At 33.7% G+C, this 26,783-nt stretch overlaps 2 protein-coding genes across 9 annotated transcripts in view; one reads left to right on the top strand and one right to left on the bottom strand.

Moving 5' to 3' along the window:
- LOC106079109 (protein FAM53A-like) overlaps window positions 1–13,414 on the bottom strand; it is a 36,105-nt gene extending 22,691 nt beyond the window's left edge. Inside the window, exon 1 of one of the 5 annotated variants that reach the window (XM_056033056.1) lies at window positions 13,074–13,414. The gene's annotated coding sequence lies outside the window, so the exon portion shown is untranslated. Of the gene's footprint in view, window positions 1–4,028; window positions 4,615–7,737; window positions 7,835–13,073 lie in introns of those variants that run through there. The other 4 variants (XM_056033018.1, XM_056033035.1, XM_056033051.1 and 1 more) reach the window with 4 other exon arrangements.
- On the top strand, window positions 8,717–26,384 carry LOC106079111 (protein DPCD-like). 4 transcript variants are annotated; one of them, XM_056033093.1, is made up of 6 exons: window positions 8,717–8,813; window positions 17,829–17,909; window positions 18,603–18,721; window positions 18,892–19,025; window positions 20,475–20,577; window positions 26,154–26,384. In XM_056033093.1, exons 1-6 carry the CDS (start codon window positions 8,732–8,734, stop codon window positions 26,256–26,258), a joined length of 624 nt encoding a protein of 207 aa, XP_055889068.1. In that variant the 5' UTR covers window positions 8,717–8,731; the 3' UTR covers window positions 26,259–26,384. The 4 variants fall into 4 exon arrangements, with proteins under 4 accessions (XP_055889068.1, XP_055889086.1, XP_013095691.2 ...); XM_056033111.1 differs by lacking the exon at window positions 8,717–8,813 and adding an exon at window positions 13,869–13,911; XM_013240237.2 differs by lacking the exon at window positions 8,717–8,813 and adding an exon at window positions 14,008–14,163.
- Window positions 26,385–26,783: the final 399 nt, after the last annotated feature.

The raw sequence follows: 26,783 nt of genomic DNA, 5'->3' as shown, positions 1-26,783 counted from the left end.
CTTACACGCTAACACTATTTAAGTTTATGCCAGAAAAAAAAAACAACAACTTTCAAAACAAACAAACAAAAACGGGGTGGGGGGGGGGGGTTGAAATTCATTAACATAATAGTCAATATTGGTGAGCGATTGACATGATTCAATGATTAAATCAACCCCAACGAAAACTTGATTAGGTCATCAAGTGAATACATTGCGAATAGTGAACAAAGTATTACTGAACACGATTGGAACATGTTTAAGGAAGAGGAAGACATCCCAAAGCTGTCTTTATTGTTGAGTACATGAACTACTCAAATCTACCACCAAGGGCGAACAAGTCGGCAACCATCTCAGGAAGCAGTTATATGAAGCCGTCACGTAAGCCACCCTTTAGCTGAATTAAGGATGATACAACTATTGCTCCATGCGGTTAAAATAATTCTTCTAGCATTGATTCTCCCAGGGCCAAAGATTTTCCAATAGTGTTGAATGTCAAGAGGGCTGTCAAGCCATGACCAAGTACTGCGCTATTCATTTACAAAACACATCAATAACAATTTGTCAAGCGAATTTCACAATCTGCCGATTGCCTGTACAAAATAAATGTTTCAAATCAAACTACTTAAAGTAGCAACATTTCACATAGAAGATAGGAAACAGAAGAACCAAACTTGTTTCCTTCAATACCAATCAAAAGATTTAACTCTTGAATTGGTCTAGAACAGTGTTTCTCAAACTGTGTGCCGCGGCACACTAGTGTGCCGCCGAAGATTTGCAGGTGTGCCGCGGGAGTTTTCAGAACGCAGCACGTGCAGCGTTACACAGGCCTGCCTACTATTAAATGTTTCTTTTACGTTGCGATGACATCTCCTCTTACAACGACCAGTAATAGTAGTGGAGCGCTCCATAGTAACGGGAAGGGCTGTTAGCTATTCAGGTTATGGAATTGTCCACTATACATATATTGACTCAAATGTAGGCCGCCTTAGCAAATGCACAGCAGTTCTTGAATTGGAAACGATAATAATAAGCGATGTGTTTCATGTAAATTGTTTAGGTGTATGTTAATAAAAACAAATTATCAATAAGCATTATTCATTGTTATCCATGGAGAAATACTTTACCAAGAAAGAAACTGCGAAAGTGTTAAATGAAAAGCAAGGAACCAAACGAAGCTACAAAGAAAATGTCATCGGATATGGTTCCATATCTTCAGGACCTGAAGATGCTCCATTGCCATTCTGTCTGATCTGCAATGCAACTCTATCGAATTAGGCGCTTGTTTCAATCAAATTGAAGAGACACTTGGAAACAAAACATCCAGCTGTAAAAGCGAAACCGAAGGAATACTCGAAAACATCAGGGCTCAACAAAATAAACAAGCTAATAAACTTACGAACTATCTAAAGCTGCCAGTAAAAGGATTGATTGTAAGTTATAAGGTTGCTTAGATATTAGCAAAACGCAAGAAAGCACACACAGAGGCTGAATCAGTCATTGCACCAGCTTTAGAAATAGTTGTTGAAACTATCCTTGGACCCGAAGCCGCCAAAAAGTTGTAAAAGTTCCTTTGTCAAATAATACTATCTTGCGCAGAATTGAAGACTTATCGTCAGATTTACAAGGTCAAATCTGCGAACACTTCGACGTGACTGTTGATGAAGTGTCTCTGCTGTGGTCTCTTCAAGTTTATGAATCCACTGACGTTAGCGGCAAAGCCCAGCTGCTAGCTTTTATTCGGTTCATAAAGAATGAAAAATGTGTCAACGAATTCTTATTTTGCAAAGACTTACCAACTACGAGCAAAGGCGAAGATATTTTCAAAGTGGTGAACGAAAACATTCTGCTCTTCAAACTAAAGTGGAAAAACTGTGTCAGCGTTGGCACCGCAGGCTGTCCTTCCATGAAAGGAAATAGAAAGAGATTCGTCACTCTTGTGCGTCAAGAAAATCCAAATGTATTAGTTGTTCCTGCATGATCCACAGAGAAGCTCTTGCCTTCAAATCTTTGCCGAAAGATTTGATGTCTGTTCTGGATCAAGTGATTGAAGTTGTAAATTTCATCAAATCTCGACCGCTTGCATCCCGACTTTTCTCTCAGCTCTATGAAGCAATGGATTCAGACTACAAATGTCTCCTGTATCACACCAACGTTTGTTGGCTCTCCAGGGGAAATGTGTTAAAGCGTGTCATCCAACATAAGGCTGAGCTGATTTCATTCTTGGAGGCTGAAAAAAAAAAAGACTTTGGAATTTCTATTCATGACGAGATCTGGTGTTTTAAGGCGAGATTTCTCTCTAATTTATTTGACAAATTAAATTCATCGAATTTAAGTCTTCAAGGACCATCGGAAACCATCATCACTGCATCCTCAAAACTGAAGTCATTTGGTGAAAATTTGTCTTTGTGGCAAAGTAAGATCTCGAAAGGACTGCTTTCCTACTTACAATGAATGTTCTTCAAATAAAGAAATCACCCCCGAAATTCTGGAAACTTTGACACACCTGCAGTCAGCATTGCAGCATTACTTTCCAACAGTTGGAAGTAATGAGTATGGATGGGTCAGCTATCCATTTGGAAACAATGAAGCTACAAATCTGACAACTGAAGAAGCAGAGCAGCTCATTGATTTAAAAAGCGATGCAGTTCTTAAGTCAAGTTTTGCCGAGAAAAGCCTGGATGTGTTTTAAATTTCAATTAAAAAGTTATATCCTGCAATAAGTTTAAAAGCGATCAAAATAATTCTTCCATTTGCATCTTCATGGTTTTGTGAGTTTGGATTTTCAGCAAGTCTAATAAAAGAGAGAGACTTCTTACAACAGACGATGAAATGCGAGTTTGTTTGCCAACTCTGGAGTCTTGATTAGATCCCATTTGCTCTATAAAACAGGCACACCCTTCACATTAAATGTAATAATTAAAAATAGGTAAAATCTTTTTTTTTTCTTTTTTTATTATAAAACAACTGTTGTTCTTCGTGGTGTGCCGCGAAATTTTTGTAGCTTTTTTTCTGTGCCGCCAGACAAAAAAGTTTGAGAAACACTGGTCTAGAAACTAGACTATGTCATCACTAAGAGCTATTATTTTTTCTTTCAGCCGCGACCATAAATAGGCATGTGAGTCTAATGTACCTAGGAACTCAAGTCCAACGTCAAATCAACTGGAAAAGAAAAAGGTTCCATTATGATTCAAACTCGAGACCTCAACTGACCAGCTACTTAGCCGCTTCCACAGACACCCTTCTTCTCATTTTTGTTTTGTTCTTCAAAAAGCAATTCCGAAGTGTCTCAGCAAATAGCGCGACTTGAAACCCATTCCAACAGTCCACAACCATAAACATCAAGAAACATGTGTCAGATGTCAAAGAAATAAATATTATATAAGATCTGCCTAGTGTTCATTGACATAAAGAAAGACATAAACTATGCTCTGTGATCATACTGGCATTTGAGGACATTTGATAAGGCTGAAAAGAATATGTGGAACACCGGTACATTGATTGGCTTGCGTGTTCAAGTAGTACACATTTTTTTTGAAGCAGTCTCCATGAAACTGTGTTCACACAGAACCCAACGGTTTTATTGTACCGGTATGGGAGAAAGGAAAATTAAAAATTAGGACCAAGATAACCCATGAAGCACGATGAAATAATGTGTCATACTAACTACGATATGCGAGTGATCATCTGACATTTACTATAATGACACTAACAATAATATACAAAAGATAATATGACATTTGCTATAATATATATCTGATATTAACTATAGTATACGAAGGAAAATCTGACATTTACAATAATATATAACCTGACACTAACAATAATATACAAAAGATAATCTGACATTTACTGTAATATATATCTGATACTAACTATAATATCGAGTGATAGTCTAATATGTAGTATATTAGTAATATGTAGTATTATCATCTGATACTAGGCCAATAATATATGAGTGATAATGAGTTATAATGTGATACTAACTACAAACTATCTTTTAAATGTTTTTTTTTTTTTTAAATACTATTAGCACCTATGGATCTTACCTGACAAAGTTGTTAGAAGCCAAAGTATTTCGTATTCAATGTAAACTATCTGCCTGAGTCAAGCTGTTCTGACTACCTATAACTAAGACCTCTTAAATAACTGGAAGAAAATAAACTATTTTCAAGTTAACGGCCAATGATTCAACTCTTTCCCAAGTACAAAACGAGCCCGTGGCAGGGGCCATCAACGAGCCGGTTTGTGTCTATGCTATCGAGAGTCTACTGCGATTGACACCGTGCCTGATATAGATCTAAGTAGTCTTGACACTTTGCCAAACCTGCGTTCAGAAATAAGGTCTAACAAACTCCAGATTTTACAGGGGCAAATATTTAAACCAATGTTTGGGTGGAAGCAACTATTTCTGGAAGTTCCCTCCTCTAAAATTTGAGAGTCGGGAACACAACAAAGTCAATATGCATTGCAGCCGTTAGTGTAAAGAAATCCTCCATTCCTATGTAAAGGTAACGACTAATATAGAGCGATATTAACTTGATCAAGTCGCAAGTCATGTCCCAAAAAAGTAGACAGCTAGTTTAACATTGAAGATAACAAACAATAAGACCCAATCCACTCAAAGGCTAACGCAACCTCACACCTAACGTTACAAATAGATTTAGAGAGCAGAAAATAAAACGTTTTGGAGCTCTGGGTCCCTTTATTACCACAATTGTGTTTCTATGTCAGTCAACTTTGGTGTTGACTAGAGGTTGACTTCAGTTTGCTTACCGTATTAAGGAACATGTGGCCCTCACAATGTGTATTTTTGTGTAAACACTATCGTAAATAAAAAAAATATAATCCAGATTTTATTAATATAAATATTTTAGCATATTTGTGTCTTTAATTTATGATACGTGATTATGTTAGTATATAACATTTTGTATAATGTATTAATATCTGAATGTGTATTTGCCTGCCATAATTTTTCTCAACAAATAGCGAAAGACTTATTATTTGTGAACTGGAAAAAAAAAAAATAATGCTCATTTTAAGGAGCAGGTGCTCAAGCCATCAATCAAGGAGAGTTAACAACGAATTAAGTACTCTGCCGCAGGACTTCACAGTGACTATTTACAAAACATTTGTTTAGCTATAGTTGATTTAAAAAACAACAACATGCTGGATAGAATACAGAAAGAAAACTGTGGGGAACAGCTTTATTATATTTCTATTCAAAAACGAATTGTAGAACTGATCAAGAAGTGATTGAGAGAAGTGATACAAAGAACATTCAAGTTTAGGAAAGAGAGAAAAAAGAACAGGAAGGAAAATGAGAGAGAGGCGGGTAGGGGGAAGAGAAAGAGAGAGAGGGAGAGAGAGAGAAATAGGAATATATTGAATTGAACAAATAATAAGCAGACATGCAAACTTGTAATCCTAAAAAATCAGAAAACAGAAAATGAAGATCCTAATTAAGCAATATTAGAAGTGGTTTTAAGTTTCAAATGGCAGGTCTAAGATCATTTCAGTCTGGCCTACCAATGTATTACTTCACGAAGACAGCCGAATACAAGTCTAGCTTTGGTCTGGCTAAACATCAATGACCAAGTTTCAATTTACTCACTAGCACAAACAAGTGAAATCTTCAGATCTATATCACGCCTTCGCACTGCGTCAAGTGAGAAGAAACACATCATCTCTCGGACAACAATGTCTACATTAAACTCGAGAATTGAACAAAGCCTTCCACCCCCTCCCTCTTATCATAAGAGATCAAAAGATTAGGCACAACACTTCAGCGATTTATTATCAACTACTCAAGAAAATGAAACAACTAACAACACAAAAATGTATGTGGAAGGAAATCACCTGGAGAAACACGGAATTCAAATTCAATTAAGACAAAGCATTTCTTTATCACAAAAGTAAGAGAAAAAAAAAACAACAACAAAGCTACTTCAACAGAATATACTCATATATGGTGAACAATCAGGGAGGGTTAGGGCTAGTACAAGATAAGGCCTCCAGCTTAGTTTACATTGAATTGAAGGCTAAGACTCAAAGCATAGGTTCCTATGGTAACAACGTGGTTTAAATCTGAACTTATACGTACACTTAAGGATTAATGTTGAACGAGAAACATGTACCAGCAAACGAAATAGTGCTCTATTGTATAGAAATAAGTCTAATTGTCTTAAAACGCCTACAGGCTAGCAAATTTTGAAACTTGTACCAAAACGTTGATCCTGTTTCTTTTATTAATGATATATAAGTCTAATTGTAGTAATACATATGTGATATACGATAAATGTATACGTGTTTTTTTTACTTTGCAAAAAGCTCTTAAGTAGAATGAATGAGGAAAAAAAAAAGAGTCGATTAAAAAAACAACTAATGACCAGTTTTTCAGCAATTTCTTGATCTGCAAAGTGCATTAAAAAAAAAACACGGGACATGTATTTGGTTCTACACTTGTTTAGAAGGGGACATAAATTCTTCACTTGAAAGTTTAGAGAACTGTGGCTAAAGGTAATTTTACAAATTTCAAGGTCGTCTGCGGTATGGATGTCTTTGAAGTAGACAAGTGGCAGCTGTGGCATCAATCAGCTGTGTGCACAGTTGTTATTATAGACGTAAGGACTTCGCTTTCTGAGGATAGTACAAACATAAGCCAACTTCTACAGATCGCAATCCTTTTAGTATCACTGTAAAAAAATCTGATGAATTTAAGACAAAGCCCTATTTATAAGTTGTACTTAATGTAAATCTATTGCTATTTAAATGTGTGTGAACTGCGATGCCTCTAAACTAGATGGACTAGTGACTAGTATATTCCGCCTTGTGATTTTACAAGCGATAGCCACAAGTATTATATAATGTAGATTCATCAAAAAGTAAATATCAATGGTATTTAAAGATGTAATAACCGCAACATGAAAACAAGCACACAAAAAAAAAATTACATCATAGACAATATGGCAACGATTCTTCACTAAACTCCAAGAGGCAATGTGTGTTACCTTTTTTTTTTCCCGATAGATGCGACTATCTGTTTTAACACCGCCTACCTCTAAAGTAAAGAAGAGTCGTTAAGATAAAAAAGTTCAGCCAGGTAAGTAAAGGATGTTCAAGGAAAAAAAAAACAACTTTTGTGATGAATATGGGAAAAAAAAGAACCGGGGGTTGGGGGGGGGGGGGCACATTCCACACTGCAATCACAGGAAAAGTTAGAAGCGTGGGAAAAAGCGCGAGCCTCAAGTATGCACGAGGAGCACCTAGCAAGCCACTTTTGATCCACTGAACATGTAGGCCTATATAATGGAGAGTGATGCCCCCGTGTGTGTGAAGGGGTGTCTCAGCTCTTACGTCAGACCTATGTATCACTGTTAAATTGGGAGGAAACTGGGGGTGGAAAAGGAAAACGCGTCGAAACAAAGAAAAAAAAATTCAAGAAATAGCGGAGAACTAGAATGACAGACTTCATTCATGTAGACATGCGGGGTGGGGCCCTCAATCAGCATTTGCCACCTAGATTCTTAGACAGGGTTCACGGTGGAGCCTGACATTAATGCCATGACATGCCCCCCCCACCCCACCATTGGCTCTCCATAAGAATACGTTCATTTTCAATTAACTAAGACCCACACGAAAAACATAATACATTTCTCCTGGGCGATGCTTTATTACAACTGTTTCTTAACTTATTTTATGTATAACAATAACAATAATGTTATACATCTTTAAAAAATATTCTTGACCGCTACTTACTATAAATTCTAAATATTCTTGCCCTCTGGTATAATATTCTTCTTAGATGCACTTTTGTTTTTATAACTGCATACTTTCCTAAATTGTAGATCTAAATGAATATTCTTTATTTTGCTGAAATAAGTATGTCTATTATTTAATGGTCTTTAAACTACTGCAGGCATATATGGTAATGAAAACATATAAAATGTACATTTATATCATAAACAGGTTATTAATAACATTTAAGATTCCAAATTGCTTTCCTTTAAAAAAAAAAAAGTATTTGTAGAAAAAAAAAAGGAGGTAGCAAATTGGAAATATTTTATCCTTATGGGCCAAAGTATTGTGTCGGCAGTGTACAAATTTTGGTAAAGAGTGTCCATCTCAGACTATTCCATGAGGTGATGAAAACAACAAAACAAAACAAAAATAACAAACATATAAAGATGCTTTATTATTGATCTGCTACATCTGATGGGATAAAGCCAACAAGGCCTCTTCCAGACTACCTTGGGTGAACTTTAAAAAAATAAATCTCACACTGGGTGGGGATGGAACAAATAGATAACCCAGTTTAAAAAGTCTGCCACACCATTCCATGAAAAGGGCCTTCATAATAAGAGCAATAGGAGTGGCAGTTCTTTCATGGAATTGTAGCGGTTATAATATAGGAATATGAGGTGATTCCCCACTTATAGAGAGGGGAAAGACGCACTGTGCACCACATTTAGGGTACGATATGCCCATGGTCTAGATCATTGGGAACCCTCAGAAGACTAGAGGTGAAAAGCTCCGGTCAATGCCTGGTGGTTGGATACAAACCTTTCTAACGATCAAATGTGATAAAGACACTTTCAGCTCGATTTCTTCTGAACTAGATTTTTTAAAGATTGGTTCAAGAAATATGTTCATGTATTACATGTGAATAAGGAGCAGCTATGAAGGAGGCAAAACAAAGGTATTTTATCAATAAAGGTTTAGTACAACCACTGGACAACAGAAGAAAAGGAGAATGTGTGTTTATGGGGAGGACTTTATGGAGTGTCCCAGTGTTCCTATCAGAAAGTTCCACGAAAAGAGCATTTATAACAAAGGTATTTTTATCCTAAATGGCTAAAATTCATGGGCCCAAAAGATGGGGAGTGGATATAGTATATAATAAGACCATTCTTTTGAGAGGTTAAAAAAAAAGTTCAATAAAAAATAAATCTTATTAAATGTTAATATTTCTTTCAAGTTGCATTATTTAATTGACACATATATATTTGTATCTTCTTCATCAATGCAAAGCATGTGTATCTGTTTAGATATTTTGTGATTATGATATAGTAAAAGCACAGAGACATACATGTTAATTTCAAAATAAAAGAGCAAGTTTTTGGACCTTAAGTGCCTTGGCACATATACTGAGCACAGTAAAGAAAACAAAAAATAGATTTTCAATATCAATCTCAATTACAAAATTTTAACCTTTACTAAATGGTTTGCAATTCTACACATATATCTTTTATACCACATAATCACTAGAGGCGTCTGCAACAAGATAACAAAACTCCCTTTAAACATTATTTTGAAGACGACATTTATACCTGACAGACACAATTCTTTCTCATGTTGAAATGGGCAAATTTCTCCAAAGCACTGTAAAATCATTCTGTTGACCACCTATGCATTTAACTAAAACATGCAGACAACAAGATGTTACAAAGATAATTTTATAAAAGATCATACTCATTACAGAGGTGCCTCGCTTTTCATTATCACGACTCCCTCCTTTTTTGACTTACTTTGACGTGCTACAGACACCAAAAGAAGGTATTTCTGCAGCTCAGACAGTAGGAAATGCTTGGCATGAAGGTTTTCTGTACATCCCCCATATCCCCTAGGTGGATAAATGTTATGAAGGTAAGAACCAGCCTCTCTCTTGATATCCTACTAAGTACAGCTAATGACTGGGAATAATGGAGCAATTTGGTTACATGAACAGTCTCAGCACCCCTACAGCGACAGTCAAGGGACAGATGATGATATTTGTAATGCTGGCCATTTTATTTTAAGGGATTTAAAAGTATAATTTCCTTGTCACTGTCATGTTCGGAAACCAGACCAATTCTCATAAACAAGGACTTGTTACTCAATATTTCAGTCTATAATATATACATCAAGATCTAGTGACTAGTCTAGACTCTCTAGGTCTAGATCTACACTACAAATGATGCAATACGAATGATGCAGTATCATGATGATTATCTACAAGGGTCTACACTGACTACACTAGAATTAAAACATGATACTATATATATACAGTAACTCAGTAACAGTAGACTAGATCTAATTAATCTAATTAGAAATTAATTAGTTATTAGATCTATGAATCTATTATTGCAATTCAACGGTGCCAGCTCTGAAAGTTTCAGTATAAACAGCGGAGTTAAACAAGAATGTGTCCTGGCCCCAACCCTCTTTGGAATACTATTTTCACTGCTAATCCACAACACATTTGACAAATCCCCTGAAGGCATCTATCTCCTAAATATTGCCAGACTGAGGGCCAAAACTAAAATCAGAGCCACCCTCATAAGAGATATGCGATTCGCGGATGATGCAGCGGTAGTGGCACACACGCAAGAGGAACTTCAGTCACTAATGTCCCGCTTCTCTCAGGCCTGTAAAGAATATGGCTTGATTATTAGCACAAGGAAAACAAATGTTATGGGACCACCTGCTACAGCACCACCCTCCATCCTCATAGACGATAACAAGCTGGACGCCGTAAACGAATTCTACTATCTGGGATCCACAATTACAGATGACCTGTCTCTAGAAGAGGAAATGAAAAAACGCATAGGGAAGGCTGCCTCGACATTCGCTAGACTCAGATCAAGAGTTTGGGAAAATCATAAGCTAACTATGGTGACCAAAATGGAAGTCTAGAAGGCATGCGTTATGAGTACACTGCTGTATGGCAGTGAATCATGAACCACCTACGCAAAGCAAGAGAAAAAACTGAACTCGTTCCATTTGAGATGTCTCCATAGGATCTTGAATGTCACATGGAAAGAAAAAGTGTGCAATACTGAGATCCTTGCGCGATCAGGTATTCCCAGCATCTTTACAGCCCTCAGACAACGCCGTTTGCGCTGGCTTGGACATGTTTGCCAGATGGAGGACAAGCGCATCCCGAAAGTCATCCTCTATGGTCAACTCGCAACTGGCACAAGAAAAACTGGTCGCCCCCACCGCCGTTACATAGATGTAATAAAACGTGACCTCAAATCAGTGAACATCAATACTGACAATTAGGAAGACATAGCTCTAGACCGCAACAGGTGGAGAGAGACAGTGACCAAGAAAGCTATGGACAGTGAAAGTACATGGGTCTCAGCTCAGGAAGAAAAACGCACAATCCGAAAAATGGCCAGTTCCTCTACCACCGAAGCAAAAGCCACCTTAACCTGCACTATCTGTGGACGGGAGTGTCTCTCCAAAATAGGGCTCCATAGCCACATGAGGAAGTGTGCTCTGAGATGAACCATAGTCGTTCTACGACTGAAGGAGGCCAATGAATCTATTAAATCTAGAATCTAGAGTCTCTCTAACTCTAAGTCTCTCTCTAAATATTTAAATTATTAATAGTGTGTATATTTATTCTAGATCTAGTGCTAGTCTAATATAATAATTAATATCTCTCTAGACTCTAAATCTATCTATCATCATCATCAAACTCCATTTGAGTGAGGGCTTGAGAGGCTCAAATCCTCTAGTGCAAAACCCTGGACAGAAACCCTGCTGTCTTGCATAGTGCATAAATGTCGCCATACAGGTCGAGAATTTGTGGTTTCCCCAGACCTGTCGAGATAGAGATCAGTCTGGGGCAATCAAACAGAATATGAGGCATGGTTTCCTCTTCTTCCCTGCAGTAATTGATGTTTTTCTGTCCTAATTTTCCTGCGCATCCAAAACAGTCAGACATTCACCGGGTTTCTATGTGACGTCACACTAGCCTACTAATTTAATATATTTATTGACTTATAAATTGTATAACGGGAGACCATACAGCAAAGTTAACATTCTCGTAAAAGAAATATATTTTCGTCTATATATATATATATATATATGCAGTTAGATCTAGGATCTTGTAAGCAAAGAAAAATGCGTATTAAAACCACGGCAGTCTGTATTTTCTCGTCAGAGCACTCAACACACAACAAACACTATCGCTTGGTTGTCTTGTCATGACTGACTACACATAGTCTCGACTAGCCCTACACTGATCAGTTTGTTCGAATCAGTCAGACACACGATCTATTTACTTCTTGGGAAAGGGAGAGGCTTAGATGAAAATGTTACTTTTTTTCTCAAGTTGGTTATCCGGTTATCCTAATGCTTTTAGATCTACCTATAGGCTATACATGTATTTATAACTGTACCATAGCTCTGGAATAGGCCGTCACTAAGCCCAAGAGTTTGAGCCTGTAAGAATGAAGTGATACGATTGGTTAAGTTTCCTTTTCAGTATTGTTGATGGAAGTGACGTATGACTAACCTAAAAACAAAATCTCAAAGCACCCTGTTTTTTTTGAGATGTCAAGAATTTACTGTCTAATTTATTAAATAAATGTTTCTAAGCATTTAAAAAAAAAAGGTAAAATGTTTACTATTACAACTTTTTACACAGAATTCAAATATGTTAATAACTCAAATTTGAAAAACCTTCGGAGTTTCCCTTTAATAAGATAAGATAGTCGAAGTAATAAATTAATAAATTCAAGTGTACTGTGTAGACTGTAGTATTGTAGTGTAGATCTAGATCTAGATTGACTAGATCTAATGACATCATGTTCATCTACAATAGTAACAGTATCATGATCATTCATGATGAGTATGTTAAAAATAATACACTAGATTGTCTAGATCTAGATCTATATTTTATTATACTAAATCTAATTAGATCTAGAATCTATAAATAGTATAAAATTTACTTTTTATAGAGGATTAGATCTAGAATCTAGACTCGATTCTTAGTCAACTTACTTAGACTTAGACTTAGTCAGTGATTTTACTATTGAGTAACTAGATCTAGAATCTAGATGTAGATCTCTAACTATTTTTAATTTTACTATTCAAAGACTAAGACTAATACTAGATCTAATACACTAGTGACTAGATCTATAAAAAGTAGTCTAGATCTCATCTATATTCTCTATAACTATAGTATTGACTTAATTGACTAGTCACTATTGTATTGACTTCTTTCTTCTTAGACTTCTTCTTGATAATTGATACCTTGATATCAATGATAATGACTTAGATCTAGATCTAGACTTAATTGTCTTAATCATATGTTATCCTACCTTAAATCCTACGAATAATACACTCAAATTTGAAAGACCGTTATCCTACAGTGAAGTACAGTGCACTCATAAACTTTCACACACCTGCAAACCGAAGGATAAAACTAAAAGACTTGATCCTGTGTCAGTGTGTACTGCCTGTTAACTACTGTTAGACCAAGCCTAGTCTAGAAGATGGTCGAAGTGACGTCACAACAGAAAAACTGGAAGGCCCTCTGGTTTTGGATCAATCGTCTAAGTTTGAGTTGAGCATACAACAAAAAAATACCATTACCATCACCTTAGTGGACCTCAACATCTGACTGATAGATCTTTTTAAATGTACAATACAAAATTAATATTTAGATTATAGATTTTAATTATAGATTTAGATGTTTAGTGAAATATTTACTAACGAATAAAAGATGACTATCATTTTGGATTTATATGACCTAAATATAACTAATATAAACTAATAAAGTCTAAATATAAAATCTCGATATTCTAATGTAGAGTAGATAGAATGTATAGTTTTACATCTAGGTATCTAAATCTATTTCTAATTAATCTATTATACTATATATATTGCTATAATTTTATTCATTATTAGAAGTAGATCTAATAATAATCTAAATAGACTCTATATTACTATCAGGCACATGGCAGCTTTTTAGATTTTTAAGTCATAGGATTCTGCCCTCAAACTATTATTGAATTTCCATTCTTTTCTATTTTCTTGCAGTTTATTGATTATTAATTTAATTTTAGCATTGGGCATTGGCAATGGGATCTAATTCTAGAATCTAGCTAGACTTAGACGACTTAGTGGAGATGGCGGATACGATGAAGCTTCTGAGACGTATTGTAGATTGTAGATCTTTATCTGTTTTTTTTTTCTGAATATAGACTAGATAATTATATACTTTTTAAAAAAATATAGCCTATAGACTATAGATATGATACGATGGGAAGTCGGAAAGCAGGAGCGATAACTAGGCCTAGAAGTTTTCTTCTTCTAAAGACAAATTTAGCCTGTAACTAACAAACAACATGGCGGAAGCGTGGATAAAAAAGCTGTCGTCTTCTCAGAAAACCTGCATAGTTCAAGATAGTAAAATATAGTGTTTTTTTTTTAAACAAAGATATGGACTTAACTAAACCTATAAAACACATTAATAGTATTATTAGATCTAGAGTCTAGGTCTCAACCGCCATTAATAATTAAGTAAAACTAAACTAAAAAAATGTTTATTAATAAAAAAATATTATTACTTACTGACTTACTATTATCTATTTAACGACTATTATATAGTATAATAAGTTAACCTATATTATAAATATATTTATTCTTCACCATATTGTGCTGACAGCAGTGAGACTCAGTGACACACTACACACAGTCATGTGACCCATGCTCATGATGATTATGCTGCTAAAAATATAGATCTAAGTCCATTATCATAATGTTATGTCTTGACTGACTTTGAACCTATCTTATATAATACAGACGTTACTTCAAAAAAGAAGATGATTACGTCCTATGCATCATGCATTTAGTCATGCATATTAACCAATGACTTAAATTCTGCCAAATCACCTGACAGTAATGACATAAAAAATCTAGATCTAGATGTATTTACTAAATTAGTATTAATCTAAAAATGAAAATTTTAAAGTATAATATCAGAGTTGCCTACAAGTACGCATCTTGCGTATTTAGTATGCAATTGGACATGATAATACGCAAGTATGGTTTATCATCTGAAAATTCGCCTTTCTCCATCTAAAGCAAAAAACAAAAAAAAGGAGTTCTTGCACATTATCTGGTTTAAGTCTAATTTCACTTGTAATAAAATTCCCATTCTTTTGAATGAATTTTCTGTTGCCGCTATTATGGAATGTGGAATACACTAGAGGCATTATGATCATAAAATCATTTCCAAGTGACAATAAATGCATCATTCTAACATATTTTACAAAGACAAAAAGTGTAAATATTTTGACAAATGTACAAAATGTCTTACATAACTTTATGCTGTGGTAGCTTTAGCATTGCTGCATTTCGTGTATATTACGTGCTTGAATGAGTATATTTCTTTATAGTTAGGAAAATACACATTTGCCACTCAAAATACACATTTCCCTCTTGGCATGTATGCATCTCTGATAATATAGACACAGATGTAATAAATCTAGATTTAGTTTTCAAGACTTAAAATCTGGTCTAGTGCTAATATAGATCTATTAGTTGCCTTCAGAAGGCTTAACTGAGATCTGGTTACTTGTTAAGCTAATATTAAACTCTGCTATTTTATTGGTTTTCCTGGATGATTTTGGCAACCCATTCCATAATGGCACTAGGTAAGAAGAAGCAATACAAATTTGTCAGAGCATATGGAGTAAAAAATGTGCCTTTATCTTTGTGTCTTTCTGAGTATTTTATTAGGTTGTGTTTTTGTATTTGTAAATTATGATTGCTAAGAAGAAGCTAGATCGCATTACATTTATTTTTCAAGGGGATCAATTTTATACTCTAGTTATAAATCCATTTTCGAGTACTGGTATTAACCAAGTAAAGAAAACATCAATAACAATGCTACAAAATTAAAAAAATTCTATTAAGATACATCATTTCATTTTCTAAGTAAATCCATTTAGTATATATATACTGATGTCATTCCACTACTAACTTTACAAAAAAACATTTATACAAAAGATTTAAAAATTAACAACCAAAAAGTATTTCTGAAATAAACCAAACCCAACTAAACAGACTAACTTAAAAAAAACATTCATTATATGTACATTTGGATTCCAAACATGTAAATATAAATGCAAAGAAAAGGTGCAAAAATGTTTCAGTGGGAGATTTTCAAGATAAGCTAAACAATGTCAAGGTCACTAAATTGAGCTTCAATGTTGCCAACTAAATAAAATAAAATTTGAGTTATAAATGGATGATTTGAGAAAATTTGATTTCTTAGTGCTAAAAAGTGCATAGAATTTATATACTTTTTCTAAATTTTTTATACTGCACACTGGATACTCGATAAAGCTTACTATAGTTTCCCCACTCTTTAATGAGCTTATTAAATGTCTTAGTCGACCACTGGCAGACAATGGTTGTGCTTGTCCTGGGTGTGGTAAAATATGTAGGTCACAGCTACATTCCTCATTAATCTTGAGACTCGAAGACAAGCCTTATTATTATTATATGTCTTTAAGTCTCTCTTTTTTTTTTGTTAAATTAGGAAAACCATTTGTACAATGCTGTGGGAATTTAAAAGCACCCCCCCCTCCCTCGTAGTAAAGAGGGTCAAAAACAATATATTTTTGTCAGGAGGGGCAGGGGTATCACAGGTAAAGGAGTCATGCCCTTCCTATTCCATTTTAGATCATATGGACAATAGTAATGGTTCCTCTTGTGTCTGATGGGCATCTTCATCAAACATTATTATATATCTTTTCACTTGTAGCTATCTTGCTTTGACCAGACATTTTCCATATTACTTCACAAATCCTCATGATAGTTATTTCTTATCTAATTTCTGCTAACTTGCTTTAGCAAACTAAAACATCATTCTTAAATTTCGATTCCCATGATCTAGAGATGAAGATTGCTAGCTGGTGGTTTTAAGTAAATAATTTCCATTCTAAGCATGATAGTTCATCTATTCATAAATTAAAATTCCAAAAATCTTTATGTAATTTAATACTCTAATTGTTTAAAAACTTATAATATTTAAAAAAGTTCCTTCTAGAAAGATTTCTCCTTACTGCACTTTCATTTAAATTAGAGATTAATGGTGCATTTATTCATAGGCATTATCAAAAGTAATTTTATAAAAGAACTAATTTTTTTTAATTTTTATCTTTGTGAGTTCTGGCTGTTTAATTAGATTTTCTTCTCATACTATACTAATGCAGTTCATAAGAGTCTTCAGTTTAGCCTAGAGTTGAGTGAACTAAGTAACCACATCAACAGTAGCACACCACTGGCTATACTAATGCAGTTCATAAGAGTCTTCAGTTTAGCCTAGAGTTGAGTGAACTAAGTAACCACATCAACAGTAGCACACCACTGGCTATACTAATGCAGTTCATAAGAGTCTTCAGTTTAGCCTAGAGTTGAGTGAACTAAGTAACCACATCAACAGTAGCACACCACTGGCTATAATAATGCAGTTCATAAGAGTCTTCAGTTTAGCCTAGAGTTGAGTGAACTAAGTAACCACATCAACAGTAGCACACCACTGGCTATAATAATGCAGTTCATAAGAGTCTTCAGTTTAGCCTAGAGTTGAGTGAACTAAGTAACCACATCAACAGTAGCACACCACTGGCTATCATAATGCAGTTCATAAGAGTCTTCAGTTTAGCCTAGAGTTGAGTGAACTAAGTAACCACATCAACAGTAGCACACCACTGGCTATCATAATGCAGTTCATAAGAGTCTTCAGTTTAGCCTAGAGTTGAGTGAACTAAGTAACCACATCAACAGTAGCACACCACTGGCTATCATAATGGAGTTCATAAGAGTCTTCAGTTTAGCCTAGAGTTGAGTGAACTAAGTAACCACATCAACAGTAGCACACCACTGGCTATCATAATGCAGTTCATAAGAGTCTTCAGTTTAGCCTAGAGTTGAGTGAACTAAGTAACCACATCAACAGTAGCACACCACTGGCTATAATAATAATAAGGCTTCAAGTCCTAAGGTTAATGAGAAGTGCATCTACTATTAAATTATCTTTCTTCTTATTGTGCCATATCTAGATAAAAGAAAAGTGCACTTTACATTCTCTGATGGCGCAGAGCTGATTGAAGAGTATGATGTAAATACAGATGAATTATTATGTAAGTTTTGTTTTTGTTTTCAAATCATGGAAATAAACATTTCCCTTTTGTCTAATTTTCTCTTTTTAACTTTTAGAAACAAACATTTGAGAATTCTTCTAGCATTACAAAAAAATCTCAGACTTGGAAGTTTTACTTATTACTTAGGGTGGGTAAAAATAGTTTTAGTTCCTGAGTTCATTAAACTTCCAATAGAAAATCTGCCTGAGTGAGGAGATAAGTTAATGCAGTTTGTGTTTATACTGAGCTCTCCTAATATATGGTTTATCATGTTGGCAGAAGGCTTTTTAACCAAGGGACACAAATTAAATTTTGATAATATTTTTTTTATGGGTTCCAAAACATCTCAAAGTCCACCCCGCTGTAAGATGTCTCGATGCCTGTTATAGAAAAGTAAAATGATTGGTGTTTTGTTTTAGTGAGCTCATATCATTGACCACAGCAGCATGACTACCTTTTCTATATTAAGCAACTGCCTATTTAGATTGAGATCACTGTTTGCCGTTCAGCACATCGGTGGCAAGCTGTCTCAATATTCAGCAAGGAAATTAGCTTTACTTATCAGAAAGTAATTTCAACAGATAAAATGGCAATCTACTGCAAGCATTTAAATTTTTATTTAAATTTAAAAAATCTGGACTTGAAATTATTACAGAAATATTTAAGCTAAAGAAATAAAAATTTCCTTTTCAGTGCGAAAGTGGAGAAAAAAAGGCACTTTAGGAAATGTTGGCAAATGGGAAATTGAAGTTGGTGAGCAATCTTCTTCATTAAACTTTGAAATAGATGGTTTGGTAGAGAGTAATGCTAATGTAAGTATAGTTTAATTTTTTTTTTTAATAAGTAAAATTAATATCTGATGTTAATTCAGTTTCATTTATAAGATTGTCAAATTCATAGTTTATTCAATACCCTGTATGATTCTTTTTTTTTTCTTACTTACGATTGTTGTTTTAATTTCATTAGCTAATTTTTTTTTCAGCCTGTATTCATCCGTAAGGATACAAAATCACATTTTCAATGGAGAATCAGAAATCTTCCATATCCTTTGGAGAATTATAAAATTGTGACAAAACCTCAAGAAGGACAAATAGTATTATCCACAGTCAATAAAAAGTAAAGCTTTCAACAAACATTATTTAAATGAATCATTTAGGTCTAAGTGTACTAGCTCTTCATTAATCATAGTATCTTAATAAGATAACTAGCTTTACATTAGTCTTAGTATTGGTAGCTTTACATTAATTTTAGTACTGGTATACTGATAATTTAACTTCACCATCACCTGTCCTTAGTCTTTTGGACTGTTGGGGCATCACACATGATCTGTTGACTTTCACTTTCTATTCCTCTCAGGGTTTCTGTCCAGGGCTTTTGCAAGAGAGGATTTGAGCCTCTCAAGCCCTCACTCTAATGGAGTTTGATGATGATGATTCCTCTCTGTCTTTTGCCTGTCCATTCTTGGATGTTGTCTTCTCATTACTTCTATTGTCTGCCTTTATGATATGGCCCTAGAGTCTTTAACTTGTATTTTTGACAATGGTTAGAAGGCATGGGTCTCTACAGTTAAATAGCATTACATAAATCTTATCTTGATAACTTAAATAGCTGCACATGAATGTTTTCATCTTGTTAAGTTCACTAGTGCTACATAAATCTTTCTATATTGTTAGTTTCTTGATTAATTAAATAGCACTATTTAAATTTTACTATATTCATAATATTTTGATAAGTTAACTAGGTCTACATAAATCTCGCTATGTTTTTAGTATCTTGATAAGTTAACTAGCTTTACATAAATGTGAGTATTTAGATAAGATAACTGGCTAGGGTTGTATCTTAATGAATTGACTAGCACTAAATTTGATTAATATCAAAACTGAGATCCCACCCCCAAAGAGTTAAACATGTTATTGAATATTTTTAAAAAAAAAGCAGTTTTTATCCATGTTCATTGTTAATTCTTACCACTATTTGGGAGGAGGAGGAGCACTCCTACAGGAGTTTTTAGATGTAGACACACTGAATATGTAAAATATATTATTTAAAGATAATAAGAGATATACTGAATCACTTTCTTGTTGAAATATTCTTCTTTCCATGATTACCAACCTGCACCTTTTTAAGATGACAATCTGTTATTTAATTTATTAGTTTTAAAGACACATATACCATTTTCATCCAGCTTAGTTATAGGGTAACATTGGAAATAGACTTAATATTTTGCTACTACAAAGACAATAGAACAGAGGGGCAAAAAGTGATTTGTACAACATGGATTAATGTTTAAAAGCAGAATCTAATGAAGGATTGTAAGAGTACAAACATGGATAAACCCTTAAAAACAGACTAGTAGCATGTTAAGTTATAATTAGCATGGACTAACCCATAAAGACAAAATTTATCAAGATAGATTTTAGAAATAGTAGCACCATGCTTATTTAGAATAAAAATATATATATAGAGAGAATTTGGCCTGAATAGCTATTATAGCTATTCATTGGTGCAAATACATTTTGAAATCTTTGTTATAGATTCTTACATTTGACATGATTGTGATTTTAGGTATTTCAAGATGTTTGGGGTACCAGATTTAACCAGATATGGGCTGCCTTTGCAACAAGATGTCATTGAAATGGCTCATGCAAATAATACTCTAATTATTTCTGTAAGTTATAATTGTAGATAAGATATAATTTTTATTGATCCAATCAAATGGACTTGAAATTCAGTTTGACTACAATTGACAACCTCAGCGTAACTACTGTACAATAACAATATAGATGAAACTTCGAACAACATTCACACATGAAACACATACACATTCACAACCAGCGCTTTATGAATTTGACTTCTATGTACTTCTCGATGATGACAGATGATCTTGTAAACACATTAATCGAAAGTGGGATAAAGGAGTTTTTAAATCTTTCTGTTTTAGTCCTAATGGAAAGAAAACGACCACTTCATTCAGATCTTATGTAACAGTGGTTTAATGGGTGCTGGTTGTCTTTAAGAATCGTGAGTGTTTTGGAAAGGCATCTTTCATAAAAAAGCTCTTCAAGAGATGGTAGCTGTGTTCAAGTGATATTCGATGCTTTTTTAATTAGTCTATTTAGTCTAAGTCTTTGTGCCAGTGAAGTATACCATACCAGCAGGTGATGGCAAAGTTAATTATAAACTAATCTTGTAAATGCTTACTGATTTTGTTAGCTATTTTTAACTTCATAATAGTTCTAGGTTTTAAAGATTATTTTTAGCTCAAACTACTTTTATACAAATACTAGCATTACACACTGGCTAAGCCTGTTGATTTGTTCCTAGGCTATATAGTGTTTATTTTGCATGAAAACGCCCCTTTTTTTTTTTGGCAATCCAATACTTTACTTCCTAAACTTTTTTAAACACTGATTTCTCATATCTGTTATGGAACAGCCTGTTCTCTCATATCTGTTATGTTCTCTCATATCTGTTATGCAACAGCCTGTTCTCTCATATCTGTTATGGAACAGCCTGTTCTTTCATATCTGTTATGGAACAGCATGTTCTCTCATATCTGTTATGTTCTCTCATATCTGTTATGGAACAGCCTGTTCTCTCATATCTGTTATGGAACAGCCTGTTCTCTCATATCTGTTATGTTCTCTCATATCTGTTATGGAACAGCCTGTTCTCTCATATCTGTTATGGAACAGCCTGTTCTCTCATATCTGTTATGTTCTCTCATATCTGTTATGGAACAGCCTGTTCTCTCATATCTGTTATGGAACAGCCTGTTCTCTCTTTTTCTCTGGAAACCCCACCTCCCCTTTATTTTACACACTTGAATTGGAATGATTCCTTTTATAATGTTTTCCCCCCCCCCAAGCATAAATACTTTTGGGTCATAAGAATTCTAGTATCACTCCTCCCAACCCTGCCCTCCATCCCACAACAAAAAAGTTATTCCTACTTACAAACTCATTCATGACTTTTCTGTGGCTTCTCAAATCCAGCTTGAAATATTTAATATAAGCTACTAAATGTTGCTTTTTGGTTGGAACCCCCTATCCTGCTTTGTTATAGCCACCTTTTTAGATGACCCTTGAATTTTCATTTAGGCCTTTCTCTTCAAGAGGAACAGTTTGAAGGAGACCCCACTATTTGCAATATAGTCCACTATTGTTTGCAATGGGTTTTTATCAAGTGATGCACCTTATACACACTTAAACTTATTTTCCCATTATTTATAGCTTGTGGAGATCAGATAGTCTCACCAACACAAAATGTAGTACACAAAATGTCTTACCACAAAACAGACCTTTTATAGGCCCTTGTTCTCACTGTGACAATTTTTTGAATTTTAATTATACATTTAGTATTCCTGTAGATCTGCTCTTTCTCTCTCATTCCCTTTCTCTTAGGACCTCACCTCTCTCCCCTTTTTTGTTTTTCTTTTTTTTTTTACACCTTGTGGTGGGTTTTTTATTCTAGATGTAGATTTAGATCTAATTGTTCTTATTATCAAATTCTACGGGATTTACATTTTATATTGTACTAGACAGATATTACCCACTGCCCGCTTGTCTTAATTTGAGTATTGCTGATATGGTCACTGATATAGTGCATTAGAAACAATTAAAGAAAATAATAATGTTATAAGTAAAGTGAATGCATGAATTCATGAATAAAAAGATATTATGAATGGAGCTAAAAATAGCTAATTGACCTGAATTCATTTTTTTATGAAAACATTGGCGAACGAATGTAGATCTATATAAAAATGCTTTAGAAAAATAAATTTGAATGTTAATTTGATTAAAAAAAAGAAATTAATAGACTATAATATGTTCATGTGTTTTATTATAAAACTATCTTTGCGAAGAGAAGTTCTATCATCTTACAGTTGAATTAGAGTTTTAGACCTAGGAATAGAGAGATGTGTAACATTTCGTGAAATGTCTAATCTTATCTTATATAATACAGACGTTACTTCAAAAAAGAAGATGATTACGTCCTATGCGTCATGCATTTAGTCATGCATATTAACCAATGACTTAAATTCAGCCAAGTCACTGGTTTTCCTGGCTAGCTCAGGCAACCCATTCCATGCTCTAATAGCACTAGGGAAGAAGGAGTGTTTGTACAAATTTGTCCTAGCATATGGGACGAGGAATGTGCCTTTATCTTTGTGTCTTTCAGAGTATTTTATTAAATTTTGTTTTTGTATTTGAAGATTATGGTTCAGTGTTTTATGTATTATTGCTACTTTACTTTTGAGCCTTCTGTCCTGAAGGCTTTCTAAATTTAGTGATTTTACTAAAGGTGTTACTCTAGTCAAATGTGAATATTCGTTTGTTATGAATCTCACTGCTCTATTTTGTGTCCCAGTTTTTTAATGTTTTCTTGAGTTGAGGGGTCCCAAACAGAGGATGCATATTCTATTATTGGCCTAACCAAGGTTAAATAACATTTTAGTTTTATGTTCTTATTTGATTTATAGAAATTTCTTTTAATAAATCCTAATGCTTTGTTTGATTTTTTTGTAGTTTTATCAATATGTGCATTCCATGATAGTTTTTCATTTATTATAACACCTAGGTATTTTGCGTTTTTAGTCTGTGTTACTGGTTTGCCATGAATAAGATAAGTGGAATTAATTTGTTTTAGTTTTTTTGTTACTCTTAACAACTGACATTTTCTGGGTGGAAAGACATGCTCCAATTTGATTCCCATTTCTGTAATTCATCTAATTCTCTTTGTAAAATATCTGTGTCTTGTGTTGTTTTTATTGTTCTATATATTATGCAATCGTCTGCAAATAATCTGACTTTTGTTCCTGAAGTAATGCAATTTGGTAAATCATTTATGTAAATTAAAAATAGTAGTGGAACCAAGACTGTTCCTTGAGGTACACCTGAGTTTACTGTTATTGGTGTTGATTTAGAGCCATTTATTATTACAGTTTGTTCTCTCCCTATCAGAAAATCTTTAATCCACTGATGCAGTGGACCATTAATGCCGAAATATTTTAATTTTTTAAGCAAACTATGGTGGTGAACTTTGTCAAAAGCCTTAGAAAAATCTAGTAAGATAGCATCTATTTGTTCACTATTATCTAAACCTTTTGAAAAATCATCAATTAGTCCTATTAGTTGTGTTTCACATGATCTATATTTCCTAAAGCCATGTTGGTATGGTGTGAGGACATTATGTTTGTCTATGTGGTTTATAATGTTGCTACATATTATGTGTTCTAGGATTTTACATGTGATGCTGGTAAGTGATACTGGTCTGTAGTTTCCTGGGTCAGATTTTTCTCCTTTTTTAAATAGGGGGGTGACATTAGCTTCTTTCCAGTCCTTTGGTACTCTGCCCTGGTTAAGTGAAGCCTGAAAGAGTATTTTGAACACTGGGGCTAGCTCATTGCTTAGTTCTTTGAGTAATCTAGCTGGAATACCATCAGGTCCAGAAGCTTTATTTGGTTTGGTGTTGGCTAATAGTTTTTGAATTCCATTTTCTTGTACTACTATATCTTCTATGTTGTTTACTTGGTTCAAATTCAGTAATATGTCTTTGTCTCCTGGGGCTGAGAATGCTGATGCAAAGTATTTGTTTAGGATGTTTGCTTTAGTTTCATTATCATTATGTATTATGTTAAGTTCATCTTTTAATGGCGCTATGCCTGTTGTTTCCATTTTCTTAGACTTAATGTATGACCATAGGTTTTTGTTGTTATCTTTAGATATTACATTGTTTATGTATTCACTCTGCAGCTGTCTGCTTACTTTTTGTGTTGAGTGTTTAATTTTTATATACTTTTTGTAAACTCTTTCTGCATTAGTTTCTTTAAATTTTCTATATAGGTTTTCCTTCTGTTTACAAAGCTTCTTTAGTCTATTATTAAACCAGCATTTATTTATTTTGTTTGATGTGTATTTAGTTGGTATATGATTTTCTATAATGCTTTTAAGATGGTTTTTAATGAAATTCCAGAGGTCATCGACTGGTTGGTTAATGTCTTTTTCTAATAAGAATGTTTGTTGAAAGTTTAATGCAGCTTGGTGTAGTTGTGTTAGGTTACATTTATTCCAGAGTAAGATTTTTCTTTTGGGTTTTGTATTGGCTACTGCTTTTATCTGACTGTGTATTTTTATGATCTCATGGTCTGATAGACCAGGGATAATTTCATAATCAACTACTAATCCAGGTCTGTTGGTTAACAAGAGATCTAATGTGTTGTTTAATCTAGTTGGCTTTTTAATGATTTGATCTAAACTTAGGTTGTGTAAAGTTTCTATGAAAAGCTCATTTATGTCCTTAAGGTTTTGGTGTTTAGTTTATCTATGGTTAGTGTTTTCCAATTTATATCAGGTAGGTTGAAAGAATCTACATTAGGAATTCTAAATTTGCAGATCTAAGGAACGAATTTATATAAAAATGCTTTTAAAACACAAATTTGAAGCTTAATCTTATTAAATAATGAAATCAATAGACTATATTTTGTATTTTAATGTGTCAAAGTAAAAAAACTATCTGCGCAAAGTGTAGTTCTTAAAATTAGATCTAGATCCTTTGGATCTTTTCATGTAAACATAGCCTAGATCGATGAAGTTATAATGCTTTCATAGAGTTGGTCTTCTTTTTTTTTTTTGAGGGTCTTAAGTTTGTTTTAGGGCTACAATACATACACTACGGTCTAAGTTAGTACCCAAGGAACATTTCTGCCAAGTTTTATTAAGATTGGTCAAACAGTTTTGATTTCTATTCGGCACATACATACATAAGCCTTACTTTCTACTTTATAATATAGATTAAATTTCTTCACACACACTACAAATGTTCTTGAGAAAAAAAATGAAATTATTAATTTGGTTTTATTAGTTAACTTTTTTGTGTCCACAATGGCATGTTATGCACCAAAGAATTATTCATTTAATTTTGTTTTTGTGAACTTTATACTTGTGGTTAGTTCCTATTACAGGGAACAAGAATGAAAATATGCTTAAAAATAAAACAAATAGGGAAGTCTATTTTATATGCTTTATATATAGACTGCAGCCTTTTGTGGAAATTAAAATTAAATACAAAGGTTTAATAGAAAGCTTGCAATTCTTTTTACTAATCAATCAAAACCGATTCTTACCAAGCACCAAACAGGTAAAAGGAATGTGTATGAAATACAATACCTCAACAAATAAAGCTATTTATAGAACATTACCACTTAATGTCTTTTTAATTTTGTAATTGCTATTTATTTTCCAGTATAAAAAGCCAGCTGCTTATGTGGAGTTTGAAAAACGATTATTACAAGAAATAAAAAGACTGAAAGCCTCAAAAGATGGGGATGTTGACTGTGCTACAAGCTAGCTTTTTAAAATGTGTATGATTTAAATGACACCATCTTTTTATAACAATAATTTGCTCCATTGTGCAACAAATATTTGTATAATTATGCATTACTTGTTCCATTAAAATATTTAATTTTATTATGAATGTAATTTTCTAGTTTCATTTAAATTAGTTCATTTTTTATTTTTAAATAATAAAACACGAAAAACTAACAGTAATATGTTTAGCTCCTATTTAAAAATTAATCATATTTCTCTTATAAATACATCCTTGTATCACAATATTACTTAAAAATAGCTTTTTGAAATAATTTTTATTACCAAGTTACAGATTTAGTATTGACAATATGGTACTCAAAAACACTAGGCCCAAATTGAGTGACTTTTTAAAAAACATTATGCTTCTAATTCAGAATCAGGACATGTGGCTGCTGCCATTATGGCCCTGTGGTCCTAAATGTTTTTGACAAATTTATCTTGAAATTATTTTTTTTTTAAAGAATGATAAATGTATAAAGTTTTATGTGTCTGTGTTCAAATTATG

The sequence above is a fragment of the Biomphalaria glabrata genome, chromosome 1 (genome assembly GCF_947242115.1).
Source record: "Biomphalaria glabrata chromosome 1, xgBioGlab47.1, whole genome shotgun sequence".
Classification (NCBI taxonomy): domain Eukaryota; kingdom Metazoa; phylum Mollusca; class Gastropoda; family Planorbidae; genus Biomphalaria; species Biomphalaria glabrata.
The sequence above is the reverse complement of the archived record's forward strand: the minus strand, read 5'-3'. Positions and strand labels throughout refer to the sequence as shown.

Excerpts from the sequence above, each read along its gene's own strand:
- LOC106079111 (XM_056033093.1), top strand. The coding sequence starts at position 8,732 with ATGTGTGTTTATGGGGAGGACTTTATGGAGTGTCCCAGTGTTCCTATC. Across the intron at positions 8,814-17,828 it reads AAAGAGCATTTATAACAAAG|ATAAAAGAAAAGTGCACTTT; the intron begins GTATTTTTATCC and ends TGCCATATCTAG. Across the intron at positions 20,578-26,153 it reads ATAATACTCTAATTATTTCT|TATAAAAAGCCAGCTGCTTA; the intron begins GTAAGTTATAAT and ends TTTATTTTCCAG.